This window comes from Olea europaea, chromosome 6, assembly GCF_002742605.1.
Source record: "Olea europaea var. sylvestris chromosome 6, O_europaea_v1, whole genome shotgun sequence".
Classification (NCBI taxonomy): Eukaryota; Viridiplantae; Streptophyta; class Magnoliopsida; order Lamiales; family Oleaceae; genus Olea; species Olea europaea.
This window is the reverse complement of record NC_036242.1, coordinates 26,480,736-26,493,797: the sequence shown is the minus strand read 5'-3', so window position 1 is coordinate 26,493,797 and position 13,062 is coordinate 26,480,736. Positions and strand designations below refer to the sequence as shown.

Below are 13,062 nucleotides of genomic sequence, written 5' to 3'. Positions count from 1 at the left end.
GTCCCCAAAATGGGGCTCGGCCCGAGCCCCTAGCCGAGCCGGCTCGGGCTTTTCCAGAACCAAGCCACAGGCGGCCCGAACCAACGAGTCTGATTGCCATCCCTATCTAAAGCCATAGAAGGCGTAGCAAAATTGATGGGAAGAATGGAGGTGATCCTTGGGAGTAGATCGCCCCCACAAGGTAGCCAATAGGGAAAAAAATTGCCATAAAATGGAAGTTTGGGACTGAGGATGAATTTTTCTCTAAAAATTATCACACATTTAGAGCTCGTTTGATTTGCCATTTTGAAACCATTTTTCAATTTTCATTCTTCAAAAATACTCAAAACGTATTTGGTATATTATTTTTAAAAATGCGATTTTGAAAATAAGGAAAATTTTATAACACAAAATTCAAAACGACTTTTTAAAACCTCAGAACAAGGAAAACTGGCTTCTAAAATTTTCAAATTAAAATAATTAATAAAATCACACAAAACTTATCTAAATACAAATATCCCTCTGCCTTTCTCTTCCAAGATGTCATAAAATTATTTCTAAATTTTTTTAACTAAACGTGTTTTCTAATTTTTTGTTTTGAAAAGCAGTTTGTTAGAATAACAAATCAAATGCTTTTTCTACAATCTTAAAATAATCTCTCAAAACAGAAAATGGAAAATGAAGGGGCTGTTTGAGCCGCATTATGTATAAATTATAATGAGATGAATAGTATTTTTTTGAAAAATGAGTGGTTGAAATGTTTTATATTTACGTATAATATTATTTTATTGAAAATTGTGTGATTAAAAGTATGAGAGAAAAATTTAATTAAAAGTGATGAGAAATAATGGAGCTAAAACGAATATAACGGAAAACGAAAATCAGAAATGCAAATCAAACGTATCTTTCTTTCCCAAATGCGGCTAAAACCCTTTTCCCCCACCAAAATCAGACGATGGCCCTCTTGAAGCTGGCACCAATATACCGGCCCCACTCACCCCTACCTCATACCAACTTCAAACCACTTCTGCAGCCCAAAACCCACGTCTTGATCCCTGTAATACTAGCAAAATTACCTGCAAAAACCCACAAAGAAGAAGACCCATATCGCTTTTACGCTTCTAACGTTCTTCTACATCAGGCTTTTGATAAGCCGATATTGTTTAAGCGTAGTTGGAATGTTCAGATTCTTACCGGTGTAAATGAGCCTGAAGAGAAACTTGTTGGCAGGTTCCGCAGGGAAGTGTTGAAGGCGGGTGTTCTTCAGGAATGCAAGCGCAGAAGGTTTTTTGAAAGTACGCAGCAGAAAAAGAAGAGAAAGACCCGTGAAGCTGCAAAACGTAAAATGAAAAGGTTGCTTCTATTTTTCTTTTTAACTTGGGGAAATTTACAGAATATAGAACTGAACTACTTAGTAATGTTATAGAAAAGTCTATTATTATGTTGATTTCAAAATTCTTGTTTGATTTCTTGTTACTGTTATTGGAATATTTTGAGTTAAATTCAAAAAGTTTGTGAAATTTGATGTTGATTGTTGAAACTTTTTTAGTTATAATTTGATTGAACCATCCACGAGAGTCTGAGACAGTCTAGTTATTTGCGAATTAAACTGCTAATAACTGAAGGAATTGATGATGTGTTAGTCTAGACATTTGCCAATTAGGCTGTCAACTAAGATGTCATGTCACTTTTTCAACTAGCGAACCTGGATCGATTGACCAACTTAAAAAAAATTTAAAGCTTGGCAATCGACTTGAAATGAAGTTTAGTATTTAGTAACCAATTTGGTACAGAATGAAATGTAGTGATTACATGAAATTATGCTAAAAGGTCAGTGATCATCAGTTTTTTTAACCTGAAATGTTTCATCTGTAAGTAAACAATGACATGGAAATTGAGGCTATAAAAAAGCCCGGTTCCCCGGAAAGATAAAACGGGAGAGGAGAGAGTAGGCTTAGAAGACTAAAGAGTTTACATAAATAAAAACAATACTAATTGGGGCATAGGAAAAAATGGATAGAATGCATAATCCATGGTGTTCAATTGTTGTGGGTCAATTTTTTTTGGTTTTCTCCTTGATTTTTGTCCATGTGTATTCTTGATGGGAAATGGTTCTTGATGGGAAATGGTGATGGTTAGAATTTTGTTTTGGTACAAGATGAAGGATTTTCAAGTTTTTGTTACTGCTCTATGTATAACCCCACTAAAGGTATTTGAGTGGAATGAGGACCTATTTGAACATAAGAGTCTGAATAATGAAATTAAGACTTGAAATGATTTTAAATTGTAAAGATTTTAACTTTATATGGACATTGAGCACGTAAATGAAATTTTTACCTTCAAAGAACTCCTTTGAGGCTTTGGCGCAAGGCACAATTAAAGTTCATTACATATGCTTGACTTTGTGATCTGATTTCACCTCAGAGTCTTTCCCGCTGCCACTTTCTTTCTGTTTTCTTTATTTTTTCCAATCCAACTCAAAACAGTAGCATTCATCGTCAATACAACTATATCAGGGCTAAGTTGTGGAAAAACATTTAGAATTTCAAAGTATATTATGGAATATTTGAATGAATGACTGTCCTTGTCAGTCTCGGCAACAGTCAGATTAAGACATTGTCTCCTTTTTTGTCAGGCCGCGACAATCTAAAGCATCAGTAAGGGTTAAGAAGGAAGATCTGAAGAAGAAAGATGACTCTGAGGATGATAACTGGGAGATTTTTGATGTAGATTTACCATATTGTTGACAGCTGGTACATCGTACCAATGCTAACTCTTTAGTGACAGAGGTTTATAAGGGAACTGGGAAAGGTCTCTAAATGACTATATGTTAATTCGGAACATATATACTTTTACTGATCTGCACACTGTGGTAAAGCAAAGTGCTCACCTGTTGATTATCAGAGATGGAAGGAAGCATCTGATGCTAAACTCCACGAGTTCTGTAACTTGGGCATTTTGTTGATAACGCGCTTGTGCTGCTATGTATATTTTGGTACTTAATGTTGAAAAAAAGTTGCATTGCTTCCCTATGTCAGTGAGTTGAACTAATATTAGTGTTTTCATAAGGTTATCCAGACGAAGATGGAAACTTTAGAGGTGTTGGGTTATGTATTCATTCCAAAGTACAGAGATAATATCATGGACTTGCAATTTGTATTTCTTTGTACATGCACATTCTTCCATTTCTCAACCTTTAGAACTTCTGTGCTGTCTGACGATCATCCGACCATTATTTCCACGTTAGGTACAGTGTGGATTGGTTCCGTGTATCAAAACTCGTTCTATGTTATCACTAGCCTTGTAATAACGATGGTGATAAAGCAAGCTTTATTCTCAATAAATGTGAGATTGAATGTAAATCTTTTTTTCTTTTTACCCCGTTTAATTCGTGCAAAAGTTTGAATACAATTAGATCCTTATGGGTAATACTTTTTTGACTTGCTATGGATAGATTGATTTACTCTTGGACTTACGAACAAAATTAGAGAAGGTGTCTCACGACCACATCAGTTATATGGATTATACTATTTGTACATAAAAATGGTATATAAGGAATTACATAAGATGATATGGAAAGAAAAGATTTGATGAAAAAGTTGAATGTGTTTTAAACTAGCAAATGATAAAATAATATGTGACATTATGTAACTCATTATGTAAAGTTTGATGTATATGTAGTAAGATCTCAGTTATATTATCTTAATTTTGTTGTGGGTTAGAAATCTTAATTTTATACAATCGAGAGTAGTTAATTCACAGAAAGAAAAAATCGACAAAGAAGAATACATAGGATTTGTAGAAGTTAACCACAATGCGAGATACATCATCTTTCAGCGCTACAGTAATTCATTATGACGAGGTTGATCCGTGTATCGGCTTCACATCTCGATAATAATTAGGCTTTACAAATAATAAATTTATCTTAAATAATTCTGTTTATCTAGAGTCAGTATGGATCATTATCACATTATTCAATGAAGTTGGAATGCATTCTTATTAAAGCATAAGAATTAGTACACAATGTTCCCTCGAGTACTTGCCTCGATCGCTGACCCAGTCATGCTGTCCGTGCCCGACCCTTCTTGTTCGATTCCAGCTGACTATTTCTACCGAACTGAAACTCAAGTCTGGGGACAGTCCTCTTGTCAAGTTGCACAACGGCAGGAATGTAACCGATTGCAATCTAGAACATAGTTGTTGGCCGGACATAAGAATTGCAAAATATGCTGCGCCGGATCCTAGGTATAATAAAACTTGCTGTCATAATTCAAATAATCCATTTTGATAAAACCAAAGATCCATGATTAAGATATGTGGTTATTTTATTGGAAATAATTACTACATGTTACTGTCCTAGAAATGCAAGAGAATATATTTACCGTCCTAATTTTAACCGTTTGTGATTAAGAGTGAAAGGGATAGTAGATTACAAATTTGGGATTCTACTTTCTTAGTGATCTATGCCACATCCACATCAAGTTTTCTATGCACTTTGATTCCATGAATACATGTATGTGTCATATAATATGTTTTTATGTAAGTATATTCTTCCGTATCTATACATTTTGTACGAACAAATGAATTGTATTGACATGGACATAAATATGTGCATGGAAATAGGGTTAAAACGAGTAAAACTTCTAGAAAGTACCTTGAGTGCACGATTGGCTAGTTATAAACAAACCGGAACTTTTTTTTGATGGAAAAGGCCAATGTCTATAATAACAATTTTAGGTAAGAATGATTCCTCACAATTTTGTTCATTTATTGTTAAATATAGAAATATTGTATAGAATATTTTTCATTATATTTTTCCTTTTAGTGTAGGATTATGATTATTTACCTTAGTAGTTGATTGTGCAATATTTCCTTTTTGGTTTATTTCCTTTTAATGTTATTTGTAATCCTATAAATAGGGTCTTTTAGATTGTAATATTCAAAAACTTACATTGTATAATATCATTCTTATTTTTCTTAATATGGTATAGTTTAGGGGTTTTCTTATGTTGACAAAAAAAAAATGGAGGGTTGGTACCTTGAATTTTACCGGCTCTTCCTGTGCCCCTTAAACAAATTAAGGATTTTCTTTTGTTCTTTCCGTACCTCTTAAAAAAACTAGAGATTTTTTTTTTTTTATGTTTTAAAAAAATTAAATTTGAAAGGTTGGTACCTTGAACTTTACAGGCACTCGTCCTGCCTCTTAAACAATCTAGAGGTTTTTTCTTTTATGTTTAAAAATAAAAATAAAAAATGGTGTTCATCATATTTTTTTTTCCAGGCAAACAAGAATGACAAAGACCTTAGGTGCTTAGAGTTCGTCAATTCAGAAGATTTGACTAGATTGATTTCTTCAAACTCAATATTCTACACCATATTGAGTTTGAGATGAGGGTTTTAAATATAGAAATATTGTATAGAATATTTTTCATTATACTTTTCCTTTTAGTGTAGGATTATGATTATTTATCTTAGTAGTTGATTGTGCAATATTTCCTTTTTAGTTTATTTCCTTTTAGTGTTATTTGTAACCCTATAAATAGGGTCTTCTACATTGTAATATTCAAGAGCTTACATTTTAATATCCATACGAGTTTACATTGTATAATATCATTCTTATTTTTCTTAACATTTACGGCCAAATATTTTCCTTTTGGCTTGCTTCAAAAAGTCACGTTTCTCAGTATGCTTCAGCCTAACAGAAATCTCTATCTCAGCACAGGTCTTGGAGCAAGGACTTGTGTCTCATTTCAATTGATAAGGCTTTAAAATAATTTATCTCCCTTCAAAATTGGGATTTGCAGATCATAGAACACTCATCTATTTTCGTGCATGTTATATTAAAGGGTCAAGCGAAAAAAGAAATGAAAAATCATTAAGTGCATATGAATTTACGAAAGTTAAGGTTTCGTGACTTTCGTCTAAATTCGAGGCATTTTTACAATGTCGTGGCCTCGTAGACTTGAAAATTATGACTAGTCGCCAAATGTGTAGTACCAAAGAAAAAACTCGGAGCATATTGATAGGTCTATGCTTCAAACATTTTTGTCTGCTAAAACAAGACATGCATTTATAAAACTTTATTTTTCTCATATTTGTTTGCATTATAGCATGTTCCAAAAAACTTTGTTAATGTGGTAACAAGAATGCCTTTTATTGTTGTCTATATAAGTTACCTTTGTTTGTTAAGTGGTTCTTTCAAGAGCATTACTTCAGGATCAAGGCAAAGAGGAAGAGAGAGAGATCTGATATAATTATATGGCTTATAATTTCTTGTTACGAGATTCATGCAATGAGAGAACAAATTTTGTGGCTTCCTACCCGAGCCTACCCATTTTAGAGAATGCTACGCCCTTCTGGTTCCCAGTTTTGTCTGATGAAACCGGTGGCATCAAGAGGCTGAAGCGAACTGAAAGTGTTGGCGCGTTCACTGACAGCAGTTACAGCGATAGTAGTAATGGCAGCATTGTGCGTACTAATAGCACGAGTAGTTTGAACAACTTTCCAAGGCTTCACTTTCGTGATCACATATGGACTTATACTCAACGATACCTTGCAGCTGAGGCCTTAGAAGATGCTGCAATTGTCATTGGTTCGGAGGACAGAGAGACTGAAGGCGAAGAAGTAGAAAGAAAGGGGGATGGAACGAAATTAGTTCAACAACTCATTTCTTGTGCTGAAGCAGTGGCTTGTCGGGATAAGTCACACGCTTCAGTCTTATTATCCGAACTTCGGTCTAATGCTTTAGTCTTTGGTTCTTCGTTCCAACGCGTAGCGTCCTGTTTTGTCCAGGGACTTGCTGATAGGCTGGTTTTAGTTCAACCCCGTGGCACTGTTGGTTACGTGGCTCCTAAAATGAACATAATGGACATTGCCTCGATAAAAAAGGAGGAAGCTTTATGCCTTGTTTATGAAATTTGCCCACATATTCAGTTTGGTCACTTTGTGGCAAATTCTTCAATATTGGAAGCCTTTGAGGGAGAGAGTTTAGTTCATGTGATGGACTTGGGCATGACCCTTGGTCTGCCACATGGACACCAATGGCGCGGTCTAATTCAAAGCCTTGCCAAGCGCTCGGGCCCACCTCCCCGTCTCCGAATCACGGCGGTCGGCCTCTGCGTTGATCAATTTCAAGTCATTGGAGACGAGCTCGAGACTTATGCACAAAGCCTAGGGCTGTATTTGGAGTTCTCGGTGGTAGAAAGCAACTTGGAACACCTTAAACCCAAAGACATCAAGGTTCTTCCTGGCGAGGTCCTCGTAGTCAACAGCATCCTGCAACTACATTGTGTGGTGAAAGAAAGCCGGGGCGCTTTGAACTCGTTTCTGCAGATAATTCATGAGCTCTCACCGAAGGTTTTAGTTCTTGTTGAGCAGGATTCAAGCCACAATGGACCTTTCTTTCTCGGACGATTCATGGAAGCTTTACATTACTACTCTGCAATCTTCGACTCTCTCGACGCCATGCTGCCTAAATATGACACTAAGCGTGCTAAGATGGAACAATTCTACTTTGCCGAGGAAATCAAGAACATAGTTAGCTGCGAAGGGCCGGCCAGGGTGGAAAGGCACGAGAGGGTCGACCAATGGCGTAGAAGGATGAGTCGAGCTGGATTTCAACCCGCATCGTTAAAAATGTTAACTCAAGCCAAGAAATGGCTAAACAACGTCAATGCCTGTGAAGGCTACACCATTGTAGAAGAAAAGGGTTGCCTTGTTCTAGGATGGAAATCTAAGCCCATTGTTGCCGCTTCTTGCTGGAAATGCTGAAAGTAATTTCCTTTTCTAAACTTTATATGGGATTGAGTCTCACAGAAAATAAGATAAAAACTTGAAATAATAATAATGATGATGATAGGCTATAACAGTGTTTTGTAGCCTAAAATTTCAGTCTTTCGAGACTAGTTTGAAGATAAAATAAGAAATCTGAATAGATTGTGTGCCCCGTTCAGATGAAATAAACTGATTCGGTTGGTTTTGTGTGCATGAAGATTTGGTGTACAGCTAAAAAAAATTAACGTTTCTTTCATTTCTTGACTGCAAAAATGCAGTAATTTCAGCTTGTTTCCCAATTCCTGTCAACTCTCTAAAATGTAAATTAGTGAAATAAAATGTTCAGAATGTACCTGATCAAATTACTACCATTTAGTTTTAATGACGTCTTTTTAAGATTATTTCAATGTCTATTTGATCCTATTAAGAAAAATGACGATTATGTTCATTTTTTTAATTACATTTGTATTAATTGTTGAGTTTTTCGATTTCATAGAGTTATATTATTATAGTGTTGAGTTTTTAATTACATTTATATTAATTGTTGAGTTTTTCGATTTCATTACATACCATTTTTTTCTCTCCTATTTTCAACTGCACAATTTTCGACAAAATAATATTACACATTGATGCTACCAAAAATTGTACCTGCAGATTTCTCGAGCTTGATGATTTGGATTGAGCACGATCGTAGTCTTCCGGTACCTAAAACAAAGGCAATGAGGTATGTTCTCGTCACCCCTCCAATGCTTAAGTTAGAAAGGGAATTATATACGTGAGGTTATAGGCTGGAGAATAATGAAAAACGTACCTGAATAATGGCTCAATGTTCTGTATTTATAGTAGTAAGCGACATTCTCCTAGTGGGACTCAACTAGCTGGGTGTCCTTATCTGTTGGAGTCCTGTACAGTTAAGGAATTGGTCAAATACCATAATTATATGTGGGATAGAATCCTTGCGGAAGTCAAGTATATGGTTGAGTTAGAGTCCTAATTGCATAGGAGTTCTAAAAAGTCAACAATCGTAGGTTGTGAGGGGAGGGTATGCTCGAGAACTACTTATGCTCGAGCACAAGAATCGTAATATGTAAAGCAGCAAGACAGTGAGTGCTCAAGAATAACCCCCGGGGTGAGCATATGCTCGAGCACTTCATATGTGGAATTTGCAAGTTTATCCAAGATTTGTGGCCGGCATAAAATGATCGAGCATTCATGTATATCATAAAAGGGTAGCATAATCCTCGGGATAATATTGTGGTCGGGTTATCCGAAATGTCAGTATCATTGGCCCCTGTGCACATATGCTCGAAGCCTTCGCTCGAGGATATGATGCAAAGAGGCTTGAAACAAAAAGCTCGAGTGTTTTAGCTCGAGGACGTTTTTGAAGACAGGTGTTCAGAAGGGCTGACGTGTACTGAGGTAAGCCCTAAATAAGAAAAGGCAGTAAAAATGGTATGGGATGGATGTAGGACACGTGGCCAGATCTGACGGTCGGGGTAGTGACTTTTGGACTACCCGCTCCTGTTGCCTATAATTACCCTCTCCACATTTCATTTTTCACTTTTTACTCTCAGTAAACTTCTCTTGCTAATCGTTGGGATCGGAACTTTGAGTTTTTAGGCGTCAACTTTAAGGTAAGACCTCAAGTTCTTAAGTTATTCTATAGACACTTTTTTACTTAGGTCGGGATGTCTAGTAGTAGTAGCAGTGAGTCTTCTTCCTCCTCATCGAGGAGTACTCCCGAGGACATATGATGCTCGATCATACCTATGGTCGTGCCTATTAATGCCCAACCTCGGGCACAAAGTATCCCGACACCATTTAGGTACCCCCGAGGTTCCTTGTAAGTTTAAAGAGCATCTAGCAATATCAACGGTTAGGGAGCTCGAGCTCATGCCGAAGTGTGATATTAGGACACCAGGGGGACATGATAGGATGGCCTTTGCTCGAGAAGGAGAGTTTGTAATTTTTAGGGACTCACTAAATGGTGGATTTAGATGGCCCCTGCAATCCCCTTTTGAGGCTTTATTGGTCGAGCACAACATGAGCCCTGGACAGCTTGTGCCAAATGGGTGGAGGATGCTCACCTATTTTTTTATAGCCTGTAGATGCCTAGGAATTAACCCATACATCGATCTTTGTAGAATGGTTTTCGACTTGAAACAGCTACCTCAATATACTTGTTTCGCCTACCTTTCATCTCGAGGAGATTTTAGATTACCGAGGATGCCCAGTTCATTGAAAGGATGGAAAGAAAAGTGGTTTTATGTCGTACCTCAGGATAGTGACCTTCTATTTAGTCATAGGCGGGCTTTGCCCAACACTACCAGGTTTTGTGAAGGCCAGGCCTATTTTCAGTTTTTAGAAAGGCATAGGGTGATGTTAGAGAACCTTGAGCCTCATGTTTATGATATAGATGACATCCTCGGGGTTGATGTTCTCCATCTTACGGATGTGAAAGGCACTGAGGGTAGGGATCATCTTTTTGCCTTCTTCCTCATTAATCTGTCTTTGAATGTATAATTGTGCTCATGTTAATGACTTGTTTTTGTAGAGATGACTTTCGATCCTTCAGCCCTTAAATAGGCTGTGAGCAAAAAGTCGAAGGCCCCTCAAGCTTGAGCTCCAGGTCAAAAGAGAGGGAAGAAGAGAGCTCGTGATTCAAGCCTCGAGAATATTAGGAGTGGGCCAGGCGAACCTTCTGCCCGGGGACAATCCCCGACCATACAGGCTCATGAAACTCCAACTGTCCCTCCTTGGTCAAGGAGTACCCCCGAGGTTGTTGACCTCGAGGATGAGGTCCCTCCTGTGCCCTCATTCCAAAATCAAGATCCTGATTGGTGTTCTCTGGTGTCGAGCATCGTGGACAAATATCGAAAGGACCTCAACTTTGACGAGGGCATGAAAGCTCTTGAATCCCTTATGCTGAAGGTAAGCTCGCTCAACTTACTTGGTGTAACTTATGGGTTTATATGATGTGATCGTTTAAGCTTGGGTTTATATGATGCAGACTCTGAGTATTGCCCGAGGCCTCTCTCTGAAAGGGAAAGACAAGGCACGAAAAACTGCTGAGCTCGAGGATACTTCTCGAGCACATGAGAAAAGGATAGCTGACATGGAGGCTAAGCGCTTCCTTCTCCAGAGGGAGCTCGATGACGTGAAGAACAAACTTCAGAGAGTTCGGGAAGAGACTGGAGTGGCCAAGGGCGAGGGCGAGGATTTAAAGCTCGAGATCGAGCGTTTGAAGAGGGATTTTGAAACTCACCTGACTGAAGCTCGAGGCATTGCGATCGAAGATTTCAAAGCTTCCGATGAGTTCAGCGGGCTAACGGGAGAGTACGCCATGGGCTCGTACTTCCACGCTTTGAAAGAGGCTCGAGCATTTTTGAGGTCGAAGTCTGACGCAAAGCCCGAGGATTTAAAGAGCATCCCTGAGATTACTGAAGACCTCGAGCTTTCAGAGTCCGAGGAAACCGTCGAGGACCAGGAGGTCAATATTGACGGCGAGGACATGGCAGAATAGCAAGGAAGCACGACCTCGGGAGAAAGAGCCGAGGACCTAGATTAGTTTATGTTTTTCTTCTGTTTTTGGACACTCAACTCTTGATTAATCAGTTTTTGAATCAATGTGTTCTTCTCGAGCTTGACTTGCATTTCTTGCTATGTTACTTCGATTATGTTTGCTCGAGCTTTAAGTTCATTTGAGAACTATACTAAGTGATGTGACCAAGCCCGACTTTAAGAGAATCCATAGCTCGACGTCTAGACTAATTAGATAACTCGACTCCTAAGATGTATTAAACAGCTCGACGCCTAAGATGTTTTAATATCTCGACGCCTAAATGAAGTTCTAGCCTTGACGTATTTATTCACCGACAACAAAGATTTATTTTTGGCATGCTCGATAAACAATACTCTTAAGGACTGAATTTTATAAAATCATTTTTGAAATTTATGCGTTGAGCTCGAGCACGTACGCAAGTTATCTCGAGGACTCAATTTGTAAAATCATTTTTGAACATTATGCGTTGAGCTCGAGCATGTACACAAGTTATCCCGAGGACTCAATTTGTAAAATCATTTTTGAACATCATGCGTTGAGCTCGAGCATGTACACAAGTTATCTCGAGGACTTAATGACAATGTAATTGTATCGACCTATAGCGTGATTCCTGAGGACAGGAATGGCCTTTTAATAAGATCTCTCACATCGTTGATTGGGCACTGTGTGCTCGAGAATGTTACTTGTTAGTGTGTGCGTGGCTTATCTTGATTGCTTGCTTAGGGCAAGGCTTAACTTGCTTGTGCAAGGCAAGGCTTGTTGATTGCTTGCGCAGGGCAAGGCTTGAGTTGCTTGCGCGGGGCAAGGCTTGAGTTGCTTGCGCGGGGCAAGGCTTGAGTTGCTTGCGTGGGGCAAGGCTTTTAGTTGCTTGCGCGGGGCAAGGCTTTTAGTAACTAGATCATATTTTGGCGAATAGCTTAATTCTTATTGTACTTTTAAAAATAGACTTGGCATGCAGGCCTAACAACTACAAACGTGAACCTTGACATGCAGGTCTGACCACCGAAAAATAAAACTTGGCACGCAGGCCTGGGAATTGAAAACGTGAACCTTGACATGCAGGCCTGACTATTGATAACTGGAAGACCAAGTTATTTGTAATACATCTTTAAATTCTCGGCGTTCCATGGTCTTGGAAGTGGTCTTCCTGATGTATCTCTTAAACTGTATGTGCCTCCTTGGAGCTGTCGTATGATTTCGAAGGGCCCTTCCCAAACTAGTCCTAGCTTGCCCGGGGCATGACCTGCTGTTTCGGCCATTCTTAACACAAGGTTTCCGACTCTGAATCTCCGTGTCCTCACTTTTTTATTAAAGTACTTTGCTGTTTGGTAGGAGGTCATTCTTAAAGTTGCCTGATTATGAACTTCTTTCAAGAGGTCGAGGTGTTCAGTGGTGCGCCCTGCATCTTCGGGCTCAAGCCTCCTTTGGCTGGGCAACCTGACTTCAACAGGGATGGTGGTCTCAATACCAAAAGCCAACATGAAGGGAGTTTCCCCCGTAGCAGTTCTGTGGGACGTTCTATACGTCCAAAGTATGGAAGGTAACTCGTCAAATCAGGAACCTCTTGCATCCCCAATCCTCGTACGGGGTCTTGCAATATAATCCATTGGTCACTTCGACGAGACCATTACTTTGAGGATGGAAAATCGACGTCAAACGGTGATCAACCCCTAGGTTGGAACAGAAGTTTTTAAATTGTGCATTGTCAAACTGCCTGCCATTATCAGTTATAAGGACTTTCGGTATCC

The 13,062-nt window shown here is 38.5% G+C and overlaps 2 protein-coding genes across 2 annotated transcripts; both read left to right on the top strand.

Moving 5' to 3' along the window:
• The first annotated feature begins 884 nt into the window (after positions 1-884).
• LOC111396285 (30S ribosomal protein S21, chloroplastic-like) lies at positions 885-3,148 on the top strand. Its single transcript, XM_023022673.1, has 2 exons — positions 885-1,332; positions 2,615-3,148. The coding sequence occupies exons 1-2, from the start codon at positions 935-937 to the stop codon at positions 2,724-2,726; spliced, it is 510 nt and encodes a 169-aa protein (XP_022878441.1). The 5' UTR covers positions 885-934; the 3' UTR covers positions 2,727-3,148.
• A 3,059-nt stretch (positions 3,149-6,207) lies between these two features.
• LOC111396549 (DELLA protein RGL1-like) lies at positions 6,208-7,749 on the top strand. The gene has a single exon (XM_023022960.1). The coding sequence runs from the start codon at positions 6,238-6,240 to the stop codon at positions 7,747-7,749; it is 1,512 nt and encodes a 503-aa protein (XP_022878728.1). The 5' UTR covers positions 6,208-6,237.
• Positions 7,750-13,062: the final 5,313 nt, after the last annotated feature.

Bases quoted from the DNA above. Each gene is read 5' to 3' on its own strand.
- LOC111396549 (XM_023022960.1), top strand. From the start codon at position 6,238: ATGGCTTATAATTTCTTGTTACGAGATTCATGCAATGAGAGAACAAAT.
- LOC111396285 (XM_023022673.1), top strand. From the start codon at position 935: ATGGCCCTCTTGAAGCTGGCACCAATATACCGGCCCCACTCACCCCTA. The intron at 1,333-2,614 runs GTTGCTTCTATT...CTTTTTTGTCAG, and splicing joins GCAAAACGTAAAATGAAAAG to GCCGCGACAATCTAAAGCAT.